Source organism: Ranitomeya imitator, chromosome 1 (genome assembly GCF_032444005.1).
Source record: "Ranitomeya imitator isolate aRanImi1 chromosome 1, aRanImi1.pri, whole genome shotgun sequence".
NCBI lineage: Eukaryota > Metazoa > Chordata > Amphibia > Anura > Dendrobatidae > Ranitomeya > Ranitomeya imitator.
Window position 1 is genome coordinate 476,057,612 of NC_091282.1, and position 15,384 is coordinate 476,072,995.

Consider the following 15,384-nt stretch of genomic DNA (forward strand, 5'->3'; position numbering starts at 1 on the left):
TTTAACCATCTTCACTGTCCCTGCTGAAGAAATGCAGGCCCAAACCATGATGCTGCCACCACCATGTTTGACAGGGTGATAAGGCTGTGTTGCCTTTACGCCAAACATATAGTTTGGCATTGTTGCCAAAAAGTGGGATTATTTTTATTTTTTTGTTTCATCTAACCAGAGCACCTTCTTCCACATGTTTGGTGTGTTTCCCAGGTGGCTTGTTGCAAACTTTAAACAACAGTTTTTATGGATATCTTTGAGAAATGGCTTTCTTCTTGCCACTCTTCCATAAAGGCCAGATTTGTGCAGTGTACGACTGATTGTTGTCCTTTGGACAGACTGCCCACCTCAGCTGTAGATCTCTGCAGTTCATCCAGCGTGCTCATGGGCCTCTTGGCTGCATCTCTGATAAGTCTTCTCCTTGTTTGAGATGAAAGTTTAGAGGGATGGCCGGGTCTTCGTAGATTTGCAGTGGTATGATACTCCTTCCATTTCAATATGATCGCTTGCACAGTGCTCCTTGGGATGTTTAAAGTTTTGGAAATAATTTTCTATCCAAATCCGGTTTTAAACTTCTCCACAACAGTATCACGGACCTGCCTGTTGTGTTCCTTGGTCTTCATGATGCTCTCTGTGCTTCAAACAGAACCCTGAGACTATCACAGAGCAGGTGCATTTATATGGAATTGTGTCCACTTGTTTCTTCACCAAAAATTTACATTTGGTATCTTTGTTTGAAGCATGATATGTGGGAAAAGGTTGAAAAGTTCCAGGGGGCCGAATACTTTCGCAAGGAACTTTATATTTATAAATGGTTTAATAACCACACTGAATTAAAACACCCAACTTGCTAAAATGGGGGTCAGAACTTCATCTGAACGTTGATACTACAGAATGGGAACATGCATTATCACTTACATACTCTGCAACCATCTCCATGACTCTTCATGAGTCCTTCTACAAACTCCTCACGAGATGGTACTTCACCCCAGCTAGATTGTCTAGAATTGATCCAGAGCATACCCCAGATTGTTGGAGGAATTGTGGTCAATATGGTAGTTTGTTCCACGTTTTCTGGCAATGTCTAAAACTCAAGCTCTTGTGGGAAAAGATTGGAGACCTCATTAATACTATCCTGAATAAGAATCTAACCCTTTCACCCTAACTCGCACTCCTCTCTTTAGTTGGGGACCAACTAGATTCATCCCTGAGACCCATCATCTATATATATATAATTGTCTAAGGGTTTTTCCATCTGTCTGTCTGTCTGTCTTTGTCTGTCTGTCCTGGAAATCCCGGCTCTCTGATTGGTCGAGGCCGCCAGGCCTCGACCAATCAGAGACCGGCACAGCATCGACGTAGAAATCCCGCGTCTCTGATTGGTCGAGGCCACCAGGCCTCGACCAATCAGCAACGGGCACAGCAACGATGATGTCATAAAGGACGTAGACATCTCACGTGTCTGATTCAGCGACGGGCACAGTATCGACGTAGATGTCATAATGGTTGCCATGGCGACGATGATGTCATAAAGGTTGCCTCGACCAATCAGCGACGGGCACAGTCTGCCGCGAATTCTGGAATCATCATTGTCCATATACTACGGGGACATGCATATTCTAGAATACCCGATGCGTTAGAATCGGGCCACAATCTAGTAGTATATATATTACCAGTAACAAAAAATAGTATTGCATTTTTCTGGAAAAAACCCAACCCACCTTCAATTCAGGACATAGGATTGCATTTACAGGTCTTTTGAACATAAACTCGCCATGGTCAACAATTGTTTTAAGTTCGCCAAGAAATGGGCTTGATGGTCAGAATTATTTTGTGAAGATATAACAGAATTTTACTTGTTTCTATCTTATTCCCTGTTTATTACTTGTGTAATTACGTTATTACTGTTATAATTGACTAATGGTTCCTTTAAGTCCTTTTCCCTCTCACTCCCTCTCACTGCCTTCCCTGGATTTCCCTCCCTCTCCCTTCCCTCCCTCTCCCTTCCATTTGTTATTCTACCAAAGTCAAAAAATGTTTTGAAAAAGTATTACCCTATTTTTAATATAAAATTCAATAAAAATTATTGGAAAAGAAATTAGAAGTTCACGTACACTGTATAAAAAGACATGTATGTTTTTCATTTTTCTCAATATCTGACATGAAATCAGAATAAACCTTTCCTGTTTTTAGGTCAATTAGGATTACCATAATTATTATTTGCCATATGCCAGAATGAGAGAGAGGTTGCAGTAAGTAATACAAATGCCCTAAACCAAAGTCAAAAGTTTACATACATGAAGATTACTATGCCTTTTACCCCTTAATGACCCAGCCTATTTTGACCTTAACCCCTTTAACCCCAAGGGTGGTTTGCACGTTAATGATCGGGCCAATTTTTACAATTCTGACCACTGTCCCTTTATGAGGTTATAACTCTGGAGCGCTTCAACGGATCCCAGTGATTCTGACACTGTTTTCTCGTGACATATTGTACTTCATGATAGTGGTAAAATTTCTTTGATATTACCTGCGTTTATTTGTGAAAAAAATGGAAATTTGGCGAAAATTTTGAGAATTTCGCAATTTTCCAACAAAATTGACTGGAATTGAGATGGGACGCCATGTTGCATTTGGAGAGCCACTGATGTGCCTAAACATTGAAACCCCCCACAAGTGACACCATTTTGGAAAGTAGACCCCCTAAGGAACTTATCTAGATGTGTGGTGAGCGCTTTGACCCACCAAGGGCTTCACAGAAGTTTATAATGCAGAGCCGTAAAAATAAAACAAACATTTTTTTCCCACAAAAATTATATTTTTAGCCCCCAGTTTTGTATTTTCCCGAGGGTAACAGGACAAATTGGACAACAAATTTTGGGGTCCAATTTCTCCTGAGTGCGCTGATACCCCATATGTGGGGGGGAACCACTGTTTGGGCGCATGGGAGGGCTTGGAAGGGAAGGAGCGCCATTTGGAATGCAGACTTGGATGGAATGGTCTGCAGACGTCACATTGCGTTTGCAGAGCCCCTAATGTACCTAAACAGTAGAAACCCCCCACAAGTGACCCCATATTGGAAACTAGACCCCCTAAGGAACTCCTCTAGATGTGTTGTGACAACTTTGAGCCGCCAAGTGTTTCACTACAGTTTATAACGCAGAGCCGTGAAAATAAAAAATCATTTTTTTCCCACAAAAATTTTTTAGCCCCAGTTTTGTATTTTCCCAAGGGTAACAGGACAAATAGGAGAAATTGGACCCCAAAAGTTGTCCTGAGTACGCTGATACCCCATATGTTGGGGTAAAACCCTGTTTGGACACACGGGAGAGCTCGGAAGGGAAGGAGCCCTGTTTTACTTTTTCAACGCAGAATTGGCTGGAATTGAGATCGGACGCCATGTCGCGTTTGGAGATCCCCTGATGTGCCTAAACAGTGGAAACCCCCCAATTATAACTGAAACCCTAATCCAAACACACCCCTAACCCTAATCCCAACAGTAACCCTAACCACACCTCTAACCCTGACACACCCCTAATCCCAACCCTATTCCCAACCGTAAATGTAATCTAAACCCTAACCATAACTTTACCCCAAAACTAACCCCATCTTTAGCCCCAACCCTAACTGTAGCCTTAACCCTAGCCCCTAACCCTAGCCCTAATGGGAAAATATGGAAAAATAAAAAAAATATATTTATTTCCAACTAAGGGGGGTGATGAAAGGGGGTTTGATTTACTTTTATAGCGGGTTTTTTAGCAGATTTTTATGATTGGCAGCCGTCACACACTGAAAGACGCTTTTTATTGCAAAAAATATTTTTTGCGTTACCACATTTTGAGAGCTATAATTTTTCCATATTTTAGTCCACAGAGTCATGTGAGGTCTTGTTTTTTGCGGGATGAGTTGACGTTTTTATTGGTAACATTTTCCGGCACGTGACATTTTTTGATCGCTTTTTATTCTGATTTTTTGTGAGGCAGAATGACAAAAAACCAGCTATTCATGAATTTTTTTGGGGGGAGGCGTTTATACAGATCTGCATTTGGTAAAATTGATAAAGCAGTTTTATTCTTCGGGTCAGTACGATTACAGCGATACCTCATTTATATTTTTTTTATGTTTTGGTGCTTTTATACGATAAAAACTATTTTATAGAAAAAATAATTAATTTTGCATCGCTTTATTCTCAGGACTAACTTTTTTATTTTTTTGCTGATGATGCTGTATGGCGGCTCATTTTTTGCGGGACAAGATGTCGTTTTCAGCGGTACCATGGTTATTTATATCCGCCTTTTCGATCGCGTGTTATTCCACTTTTTGTTCGATGGTATGATAATAAAGCGTTGTTTTTTGCCTCATAGTAACATAGTAACATAGTTAGTAAGGCCGAAAAAAGACATTTGTCCATCCAGTTCAGCCTATATTCCATCATAATAAATCCCCAGATCTACGTCCTTCTACAGAACCTAATAATTGTATGATACAATATTGTTCTGCTCCAGGAAGACATCCAGGCCTCTCTTGAACCCCTCGACTGAGTTCGCCATCACCACCTCCTCAGGCAAGCAATTCCAGATTCTCACTGCCCTAACAGTAAAGAATCCTCTTCTATGTTGGTGGAAAAACCTTCTCTCCTCCAGACGCAAAGAATGCCCCCTTGTGCCCGTCACCTTCCTTGGTATAAACAGATCCTCAGCGAGATATTTGTATTGTCCCCTTATATACTTATACATGGTTATTAGATCGCCCCTCAGTCGTCTTTTTTCTAGACTAAATAATCCTAATTTCGCTAATCTATCTGGGTATTGTAGTTCTCCCATCCCCTTTATTAATTTTGTTGCCCTCCTTTGTACTCTCTCTAGTTCCATTATATCCTTCCTGAGCACCGGTGCCCAAAACTGGACACAGTACTCCATGTGCGGTCTAACTAGGGATTTGTACAGAGGCAGTATAATGCTCTCATCATGTGTATCCAGACCTCTTTTAATGCACCCCATGATCCTGTTTGCCTTGGCAGCTGCTGCCTGGCACTGGCTGCTCCAGGTAAGTTTATCATTAACTAGGATCCCCAAGTCCTTCTCCCTGTCAGATTTACCCAGTGGTTTCCCATTCAGTGTGTAATGGTGATATTGATTCCTTCTTCCCATGTGTATAACCTTACATTTATCATTGTTAAACCTCATCTGCCACCTTTCAGCCCAAGTTTCCAACTTATCCAGATCCATCTGTAGCAGAATACTATCTTCTCTTGTACTAACTGCTTTACATAGTTTTGTATCATCTGCAAATATCGATATTTTACTGTGTAAACCTTCTACCAGATCATTAATGAATATGTTGAAGAGAACAGGTCCCAATACTGACCCCTGCGGTACCCCACTGGTCACAGCGACCCAGTTAGAGACTATACCATTTATAACCACCCTCTGCTTTCTATCACTTAGCCAGTTACTAACCCATTTACACACATTTTCCCCCAGACCAAGCATTCTCATTTTGTGTTTTTTTGTTTTTTTACGGTGTTTACTGAAGGGGTTAACTAGTGGGCCAGTTTTATAGGTCGGGGCGTTACGGACGCGGCGATACTAAATATGTGTACTTTTATTGTTTTTTTTATTTAGATAAAGAAATGTATTTATGGGAATAATATATATTTTTTTCATTTAGGACTTTTTATTTTCTTTCACACATTTGGAAAAATTTTTTTATTTTTTTTACTCTGTCCCGGGGGGGGGGGGACGGGGGGACATCACAGATCGTTGATCTGACAGATTGCACAGCACTCTGTCAGATCAGCAATCTGAGTTAGAGCACTGCAGGCTTACCAAGCACCTGCTCTGAGTAGGCACTTGGTAAGCCACCTTCCTCCCTGCAGGACCCGGATGCCGTGGCCATTTTGGATCCGGGCCTGCTGCAGAGAGGGAGGTAAGGAGACCCTCACAGCAATGCGATCACATCGCGTTGCTGTGGGGGTCTCAGGGAAGCCCGCAGGGAGCCCTCTCCCTGCGCGATGCTTCCCTATACCGCCGGCACACCACGATCATGTTTGATCGCGGTGTGCCAGGGGTTAATGTGCTGGAGGCGGTCCGTGACCGCTCCTCGCACATAGTGCCAGATGTCGGCTGTGATATTCAGCTGACACCCGGCCGCGATCGGCCGTGCTCCCCCCGTGAGTGCGGCCGATCGCGTATGACGTACTATCCCGTCGGTGGGCATATGGGCCCACCCCACCTCCGCTGGATAGTACGTCAGATGTCAGAAAGGGATTAATGACCTGGCCATTTTTTGCAATTCTGACCAGTGTCCTTTTATGAGGTAATAACTCAGGAACGCTTTAACGGATCCTAGCGATTCTGAGATTTTTTTTTTGTGACATATTGGGCTTCACGTTAGTGGTAAATTTAGGTCGATAATTTTTGCGTTTTTGTGAAAAAATGGAAATTTGGCTAAAATTTTGAAAATTTCGCAATTTTTGAATTTTTATTCTGTTAAACGAAAGAGTTATGTGACACAAAATAGTTAATATATAACATTACCCACATGTCTACTTTACATCAGCACAATTTTGGAAAAATTTTTTTTTTTTTGCTAGGAAGTTATAAGGATTAAAACTTGACCAGCGATTTCTCATTTTTAAAGCAAAATTTACAAAACCATTTTTTTAGGGACCACCTCACATTTGAAGTCAGTTTGAGGGGTCTGTGGCTGAAAATACCCAAAAGTGACACCATTCTAAAAACTGCACCCCTCAAGGTGCTCAAAACCACATTGAAGAAGTTTATTAACCCTTCAGGTGCTTCAGAGCAGCAGAAGCAACATGGAAGGAAAAAATTATTGTAAAATTTGTCCTGAGTACGCCGATACCCCATATGTTGGAGTAAACCACTGTGGGGGGAACCAGTGTTTGGGTGCACGACAGGGCTCGGAAGGGAAGGAGCGACATTTGACTTTTTCAATGAAAAAATGGCTCCAATCTTTAGCGGACACCATGTTGCGTTTGGAGAGACCCTGTGTGCCTAAACATTTGAGCTCCCCCACAAGTGACCCCATTTTGTAAACTAGACCCCCCAAGGAACTTATTTGGATGCATAGTGAGCACTTTGAACCCCCAGGTGCTTCACAAATTGATCCGTAAAAATGAAAAAGTACTTTTTTTCACAAAAAAATTCTTTTAGCCTCAATTTGTTCATTTCCACATGGGCAACAGGATAAAATGGATCCTAAAATGTGTTGGGTAATTTCTCCTGAGTACACAGATACCTCATATGTGGTCATAAACCACTGTGTGTGCACACGGCAAGGCTCGGAAGGGAAGGAGCGCCATTTGACTTTTGAATGAAAAATTGGCTCCAATCGTTAGCGGACACCATGTCGCGTTTGGAGAGCCCCTGTTTGCCTAAACATTGGAGCTTCCCCACAAGTCACCCTATTTTCAAAACTAGACCCCCCAAGGAACTTATCTAGATGTATAGTGAGCACTTTGAACCCCCAGGTGCTTCACAAATTGATACGTAAATATGAAAAAATACTTTTCTTTTTTTTTTTAGAAAAAAAATTCTTTTAGCCTCAATTTGATCATTTCCACATGGGCAACAGGATAAAATGGTTGCTAAAATTTATTGGGCAATTTCACCTGAATACACTGATACCTCACATGTGGGGGTAAATCACTGTTTGGGCACACGACAGGGCTCGGAAGGGAAGGAGCGCCATTTGACTTTTTGAATGAAAAATTAGCTCCAATCGTTAGCGGGCACCATGTCGCGTTTGGAGAACCCCTGTGTGCCTAAACATTGGAGCTCCCCCACATGTGACCCCATTTTGGAAACTAGTTCCATGGGAGGTCTAATCTAGATGTGCGGTGACCACTTTAAACCCCCAAGTGCTTCACAGAAGTTTATAACTCAGAGCCGTGAAAATAAAAAATCATTTTTCTTTCCTCAAAAATTATTTTTTATCTCGCAATTTTTTATTTTCACAAGAGTAACAGGACAAATTGTACAACAACTTTTGGGGTCCAATTTCTCCTGAGTACGCTGATACCCCATATGTGGGGGTAAACCACTGTTTGGGCACACGTCGGGGCTCGGAAGGGAAGTAGTGACGTTTTGGAATGCAGACTTTGATGGAATGGTCTGCGGGCATCATGTTACGTTTGCAGAGCGCCTGATGTGCCTGAACAGTAGAAACCCCCCACAAGTGACCCCATTTTGGAAACTAGACCCCTCAATGAACTTATCTAGATATGTGGTGAGCACTTTGAACCCCCAAGTGCTTCACAGAAGTTTACAACGCAGAGCCGTGAAAATAAAAAATCATTTTTCTTTCCTCTAAAAATGTTTTAGCAAGCAATTTTTTATTTTCACAAGCGTAACAGGAGAAATTGGACCCCAATAGTTGTTGCCCAGTTGGTCCAGAGTATGCTGGTACCCCATATGTGGGGGTAAACCATTGTTTTATCGCACGTCGGGGCTCGGAAGGGAGGGAGCACCATTTGACTTTTTGAACGCAACCACAACCCTAATCCCAACCCTAACCCTAATGCCAACCATAACCACAACCCTAACCCCAACACACTCCTAACCATAACCCTAACCACAAGCCTAATCTTAACCCTATTTCCAACCCTAGCCCTAATTCCAACCCTAACTCTAATTCGAACCCTAACCCTAAGGCTATGTGCCCATATTGTGGATTCGTGAGATTTTTCCGCACCATTTTTGAATAATCCGCAGGTAAAAAGCACTGCGTTTTACCTGCGGATTTACCGAGGAGTTCCAGTGTTTTTGCTCGGATTTCACCTGCGGATTCCTATTGAGGAACAGGTGTAAAACACTGCAGAATCCGCACAAAGAATTGACATGCTGCAGAAAATACAACGCAGCGTTTCCGCGCTGTATTTTCCGCACCATGGGCACAGTGGATTTGGTTTTCCATAGGTTTATATGGTACTGTAAACCTGATGGAAAACTGCTACGAATCCGCAGCCAAATCCGCACTGTGTGCACATAGCCTAATTCTAAGGGTATGTGCACACGCTGTGGAAAACGCTGCGGATCCGCAGCGTTTCCACAGCTGCGGGTCCGCAGCAGTTTCCCATGAGTTTACAGTTCAATGTAAACCTATGGGAAACAAAAAACGCTGTGCACATGCTGCGGAAAAAACTGCGTGGAAACGCAGTGGTTTACATTCCGCAGCATGTCACTTCTTTCTGCGGATTCCGCAGCGGTTTTACAACTGCTCCAATGTAAAACCGCAGTGAAATCCGCAGAAAAACCGCGATAAATTCGCAGCGGTTTTGCACTGCGGATTTATCAAATCCGCTGCGGGAAAAATCCGCAGAAGACCAGAATGTGTGCACATCCCTAACCCTAGTTCTAACACTAGTGGGAAAAAAAATTCTTTATTTTATTATTGTTCCTACCTATGGGGGTGATAAAGGGGGGGTTCATTTACTATTTTTTTTATTTTGATCACTGTGATAAAACCTATCACAGTGATCAAAATGTGCATGGAACGCATCTGCCGGCCAGCAGATTTGGCGGGCGCACTGCCCATGCCCCCGCCATTTTGGAAGATGGCGGCGCCCATGGAGAGGACGGACGGACGGACGGACACTGGGAGGATCGATAAGTATGAGGGGGGGAATGGGAGCACGGGGGGGATTGAAGCACGGGGGAGCGGATAGGAGGATGGGGAGCGGACCACAGAACGGAGGGCTGGGGAGGAGATCGGTGGTGGTGGGGGGGCAGATCAGGGTCTCCAGCCATGGCTGATGCTATTGCAGCATCGGCCATGGCTGGATTGTAATATTTCACAGTTTTCATATGTGAAATATTACAAATCGCTCTGATTGGCTGTTTTACTTTCAACAGCCAATCAGACCGATCGTAGCCACAGGGGGGTGAAGCCACCCCCCCTGAGCTGAAGTAGCACTCCCCCTGTCCCTGCAGATCGGGTGAAATTGGAGTTAACCCTTTCACCCGATCTGCAGGAATGCGATCTTTCCATGACGCCACATAGGTGTCACAGGTCGGATTGGCACCGACTTTCATGACGCGTACATGACATCAATGGTCGGGAAGGGGTTAAACAATTCTGAACTGTCTATATCAGGGGTGTCAAACTGCAATCCTCAAGGGCTGCAAACAGGTCATGTTTTCAGGATTTCCTTGTACTGCACAGGTGATAATTTAATCACCTACACACATAATGATTACAGCACCTTGTGCAAAGTTAAGGAAATCTTGAAAACACGCATGGTTTGCGGCCCTCGAGGAATGCAATTTGACACCCCTGGTCTATCTCATTGTCTTGTGTTTGGAAGCTTCTACTAGGGTTTTGGCAACATCTGAGTTACACACCTGTGGATGTATTTTAATGCACACCTGAAACGCACTGCTTCTTTGTGTAGCATTATGTTAAAGTCTAAAGCAATCAGCCAAGATATCGGGAAGAGAATTGTGGACTTCCCAAGTCTGGCTCATCCTTGGGTACAATTTCAAAATACCTGAAGGTGCCTCGTTTATCTGTACAAACAAATATATGCAAGTACAAACAAGATGGGAATGTCTAGCCATCATATCACATTGGAATGAGACGGGTTCTGTGTCCAGACATGAACGTGCTTTGATCCAAATTGTACATATCAACCCAAGAACAAAAGCAAAAAACCTTGTGAAGATGATGGCAGAAGCTGGTAAGATTGTGTCAATATACACAGTGAAACGAGTAATGTATCAACATGGGCTAAAAGGCTGATCTGCCAGGAAGAAGTGATAACTCCAAAAGAAACATGAAAAAGCCAGATTGTTTGCAAATGCTCACCGGAACCAAGCCCTTAGTTTTTAGAGACTAAAATTGAATTTTTTTAGCATAATGACCATCGTTACATTTGGAGGAAAACGGAAGAAGCTTGCTAGCCTAAGAACATCATCTCAACTGTGAAACACAGGGGTGACCGCATCATGTGGGGTTGTTTTGCTGCAGGAGCGACTTGTGCACTTCACAAAATAGATGGCATCATGAGAAAAGAAGATTGTGTCAATACTGAAGCAACATCTCAATACATTAGCCAAGAAGTTAAAGCTTGAGCGGAAATGGGTTTTCCAAATGGACAATGACCCGAAGCATACTGTTATCCTTAAGCCACTTTGTTACCATTTTGACAAAGTCCGTGTTTGGGAGAGGCCATCACAAAGCCCTGATCTCAATCCAATTGAAAATGTTTGGGCAAAACTGAAAAGTCAGGTGCGAGCAAGGCGACCTACAAACCTGGATCAGTTACACCAGTTTTGTCAGGAGGAATGGGTCCAAATTCCGACCAACTATTGTGAGAAGCTTGTGGAAGGTTTATTCTGATTTCACGTCAGATATTTATAAAAAAATAAAAAAAGACACATGATAGTTTTGCTCTAGTCTACTTCTGGTTTCGTCTGGTTATATATATTTTTGTATAGGGTAAAACATATGGCATGGACAATCATGTACACAAGGTTTTTCAGACTTCATTATAGCAACACACATTTTTATTTAATTTTTGTTGGATTGCTATAATGGGGATTAATTCCATACCTTTTTTTTCAAACCCATATTATTCCATTCCCAAGTAACTGTTTTTCTGAATTTTTTTTTGTGTAAATGAGCCACAAGTGCAGTTACTTCTCCCTGCCCCTGTCCCTCATTCCCAGTTCACAGATGTCCTCCGTTCACCGAGTTTCTTGCCTTCCCTGACTGAGTGCTCACAGTCAAGTCCTGATGACTCTTTGAGAAACGGACCAATAGATCTCTGCATGTGCTACTTAAAGGAATGATGGTGCCTGTGCAAGATCTCCACTGGGGAAGAAAGGTCATTCAGACAAGCGTGACTGGAGGATGGTGAGGGAAGAAGGGAGAGTGAGCTGTAATTGCTCTTGTGGCTGATATACAGTCATAGCCAAAAGTATTGACACCCCTGCAATTCTGTCAGATAATACTCATTTTCTTCCTGAAAATGATTGCAAACACAAATTATTTGGTATCATCTTCATTTAATTTGTCTTAAATGAAAATACACAAAAGAGAATGAAGCAAAAAGCAAAACATTGATCATTTCACGCACAACTCCAAAAATGGGCCAGACAAAAGTATTGGCACCCTCAGCCTAATACTTGGTTGCACAACCTTTAGCCAAAATAACTGCGACAACCGCTTCCGGTAACCATCAATGAGTTTCTTACAATGCTCTGCTAGAATTTTAGACCATTCTTCTTTGGCAAACTGCTCCAGGTCCCTGATATTTGAAGGGTGCCTTCTCCAAACTGCCATTTTTAGATCTCCACAGGTGTTCTATGGGATTTAGGACTGGACTCATTGCTGGCCACCGTAGAAGTCTCCAGTGGTTTCTCTCAAACCATTTTCTAGTGCTCTTTGAAGTGTGTTTTGGGTCATTGTCCTGCTGGAAGACCCATGACCTCTGAGGGAGACCCAGCTTTCTCACACTGGGCCTTACATTATGCTGCAAAATTTGTTGGTAGTCTTCAGATTTCATAATGCCATGCACACGGTCAAGCAGTCCAGTGCCAGAAGCAGCAAAGCAACCCCAAAACATCAGGGAACCTCTGCCATGTTTGACTGTAGGGACCGTGTTCTTTTCTTTGAATGCCTCTTTTTTTTTTTTTCTCCTGTAAATTCTATGTTGATGCCTTTGCCCAAAAAGCTCTACTTTTGTCTCATCTGACCAGAGAACATTCTTCCAAAACATTTTAGGCTTTTTTAGGTAAGTTTTGGCAAACTCCAGCCTGGCTTTTTTATGTCTCGTGGTAAGAAGTGGGGTCTTTTTGGGTCTCCTACCATACAGTCTCTTTTCATTCAGACGCCGACGGATAGTACGGGTTGACACTGTTGTACCCTCGGACTGCAGGGCAACTTGAACTTGTTTGGATGTTAGTCGAGGTTCTTTATCCAACATCCGCACAATCTTGCGTTGAAATCTCTTGCCAATTTTTATTTTCCGTCCACATCTAGGGAGGTTAGCCACAGTGCCATGGGCTTTAAACTTCTTGATGACACTGTGCACGGTAGACACAGGAACATTCAGGTCTTTGGAGATGGACTTGTAGCCTTGAGATTGCTCATGCTTCCTCACAATTTGGTTTCTCAAGTCCTCAGACAGTTCTTTGGTCTTCTTTCTTTTCTCCATGCTCAATGTGGTACACACAAGGACACAGGACAGAGGTTGTGTGAACTTTAATCCATGTCAACTGGCTGCAAGTGTGATTTAGTTATTGCCAACACCTGTTAGGTGCCACAGGTAAATTACAGGTACTGGTAATTACACAAATTAGAGAAGCATCACATGATTTTTCGAACAGTGCCAATACTTTTGTCCACCCCGTTTTTTATGTTTGGTGTGGAATTATATCCAATTTGGCTTTGACAATTCTTTTTGTGTTTTTTTTTTTCATTTAAGACAAATTAAATAAAGATAATACCAAATAATTTGTTTGCAATCATTTTCAGGAAGAAAATGAGTATTCTCTAACAGAATTGCAGGGGTGTCAATACTTTTGACCATGACTGTACATAAATTTGCTTTTCAAGGAATCCTTTAAAATGCTGATGGAGATGAGGTGACTTTGATGACTAGTCACAGATGTTTCTCCATGCTCTCTTAGTTTGACAGGCGTTCACCTTTACATACCTATATAGAGACCTGTGAATGTAGGTCAGGGCTGTCCTTCTACCTTGTCCCCTGCCAGCTACTCCCTGCCTCGTATCTCACCTTAATTCACTGTACTAGTCTCGCTATACATGCACATAAGGAAGGAACGGGCATTCCTTGTCTCTGGCCTTTATTTTAAAGTAGCCTTTTTATGAAAGGTTGCAGAATTCTAGTGTAAAACATATTTATGTCAAATGACTGGTCTCTGATTTATGCCTCTTGTAGTTTGGGCTGCATGAATCAGCCAACAGGTTTTCTTTAAACAGTTTTCATTTTATTTTCTTATCTAGTTGGTGGTCATGATTCAACTGAAGATGCTACTGCATGTATGGAGTTGATTATCTGGAAAGTGAAAGAAGATACCAAAGGCAGGAGATAAGACTACATCTACTACAGCCCCTACTCATTCTTTCCTTAACTTTTTTTTTTTCCTTCATATTTTGTATATACTTTAAAAGTTTGGTTCGTGAATTGTTACTCTCCATGCTGTAATGTCCATGTTTTTCAAGCTTTTCAGTTTGTTAAAAAAAAATATAAGTAAAAAAATTTAATTTGTTTGTATATTGCTTTGTGAGATTGTAAAGAATGTGTATAATTGTGCTATTTCACTTAAACCTTAATCTTTCCAAATAAAGAATACTGAACATGTGTGGATTTACTGTGCAAACAATAATAGAAAGTCTTCGTGTTCTACAGTAAACGTTGCCGGCCCAGAGTGGTACAGAAATTGCCTGCTCTTTACCTATAGCAAACTATAGCGTGTAGCATTCTGAAAAGATAATTCTGACTTGTAAGGTTTAAATTTGAATTGATAAATAAAAGGTTTTAGGCATACAAGCTCAAGGATCCTTAGACTGTGATCCTTATTAGGGTAAATTAGCACAGTGCAGAGTTGTTACTTAATGTGCTGAGTGTCCCTTTCACCATTATGGGACTTGCAGAAATTTAAGCACAAGCTCCAGAAACTGTCAGGAATGGAGATTTCTGCAACCAGGGTGATTTTGCAATACTGTCTCTCATCTACATTTACGCTATCTACTAAACAGCCATAAAATGTGCCAGATTATCAGCGTAGTGCATGCTGTTTGATGTCACAGATAAAAATTCGGTCTTTCCTTGTATGTGGAAAAAAAGCAGAATGACGTCTTGTAAACCATTTTAAAAATTCTCCAGATTTATCAGAGTTGCATCAGTTTTTCTCTGATGGGAGACACTTTCCCATCCATTTACTCCCCAAATTCAGTCTGTGGAAAAAAAAAAAAAAAAACACACCGCACACTGAAAAAAAATTTTTTCTCCATGGACCCATTGACTTGCAGATTTTGATCTGACACTTTGATCAATTTTGGACAGGTCTCTGCAATTCTGTACTTAGGAGACAATTGGTCTTGTGAACAGCCCCTTACACTTTCATATCTACAAATACTATTCGTGAAAAACATTGCTCGCATTTGTATGAGAAAAATTACATGTGAATGAGCTGTAACATTTATTAGTTGCTTTAAATGTAAGCCATAAGCTAAGTGTGATGCCTTGTTAGGTCACACCCCTTTTCTGAAAACCTTCCCAAATTAACAAGGTTTTGTGTTTTGTTTTTTTGCTTACTTGGCTTTATCAATCAGCCTCCCGTGTACGTGCATTCTTTTATAGTCTCTTTAAACATGGGGAAGAGTATCTAGAAGATCTCT

General features: G+C 41.8%; 1 protein-coding gene across 1 annotated transcript in view; it reads left to right on the forward strand.

Moving 5' to 3' along the window:
* LOC138673111 (RNA exonuclease 1 homolog) overlaps positions 1-14,109 on the forward strand; it is a 227,187-nt gene extending 213,078 nt beyond the window's left edge. Inside the window, exon 19 of the mRNA XM_069761765.1 lies at positions 13,987-14,109. Within this exon, the coding sequence (XP_069617866.1) occupies positions 13,987-14,075 (89 nt within the window). The 3' untranslated portion in view covers positions 14,076-14,109. The remainder of the gene's footprint in view (positions 1-13,986) is intronic.
* Positions 14,110-15,384: the final 1,275 nt, after the last annotated feature.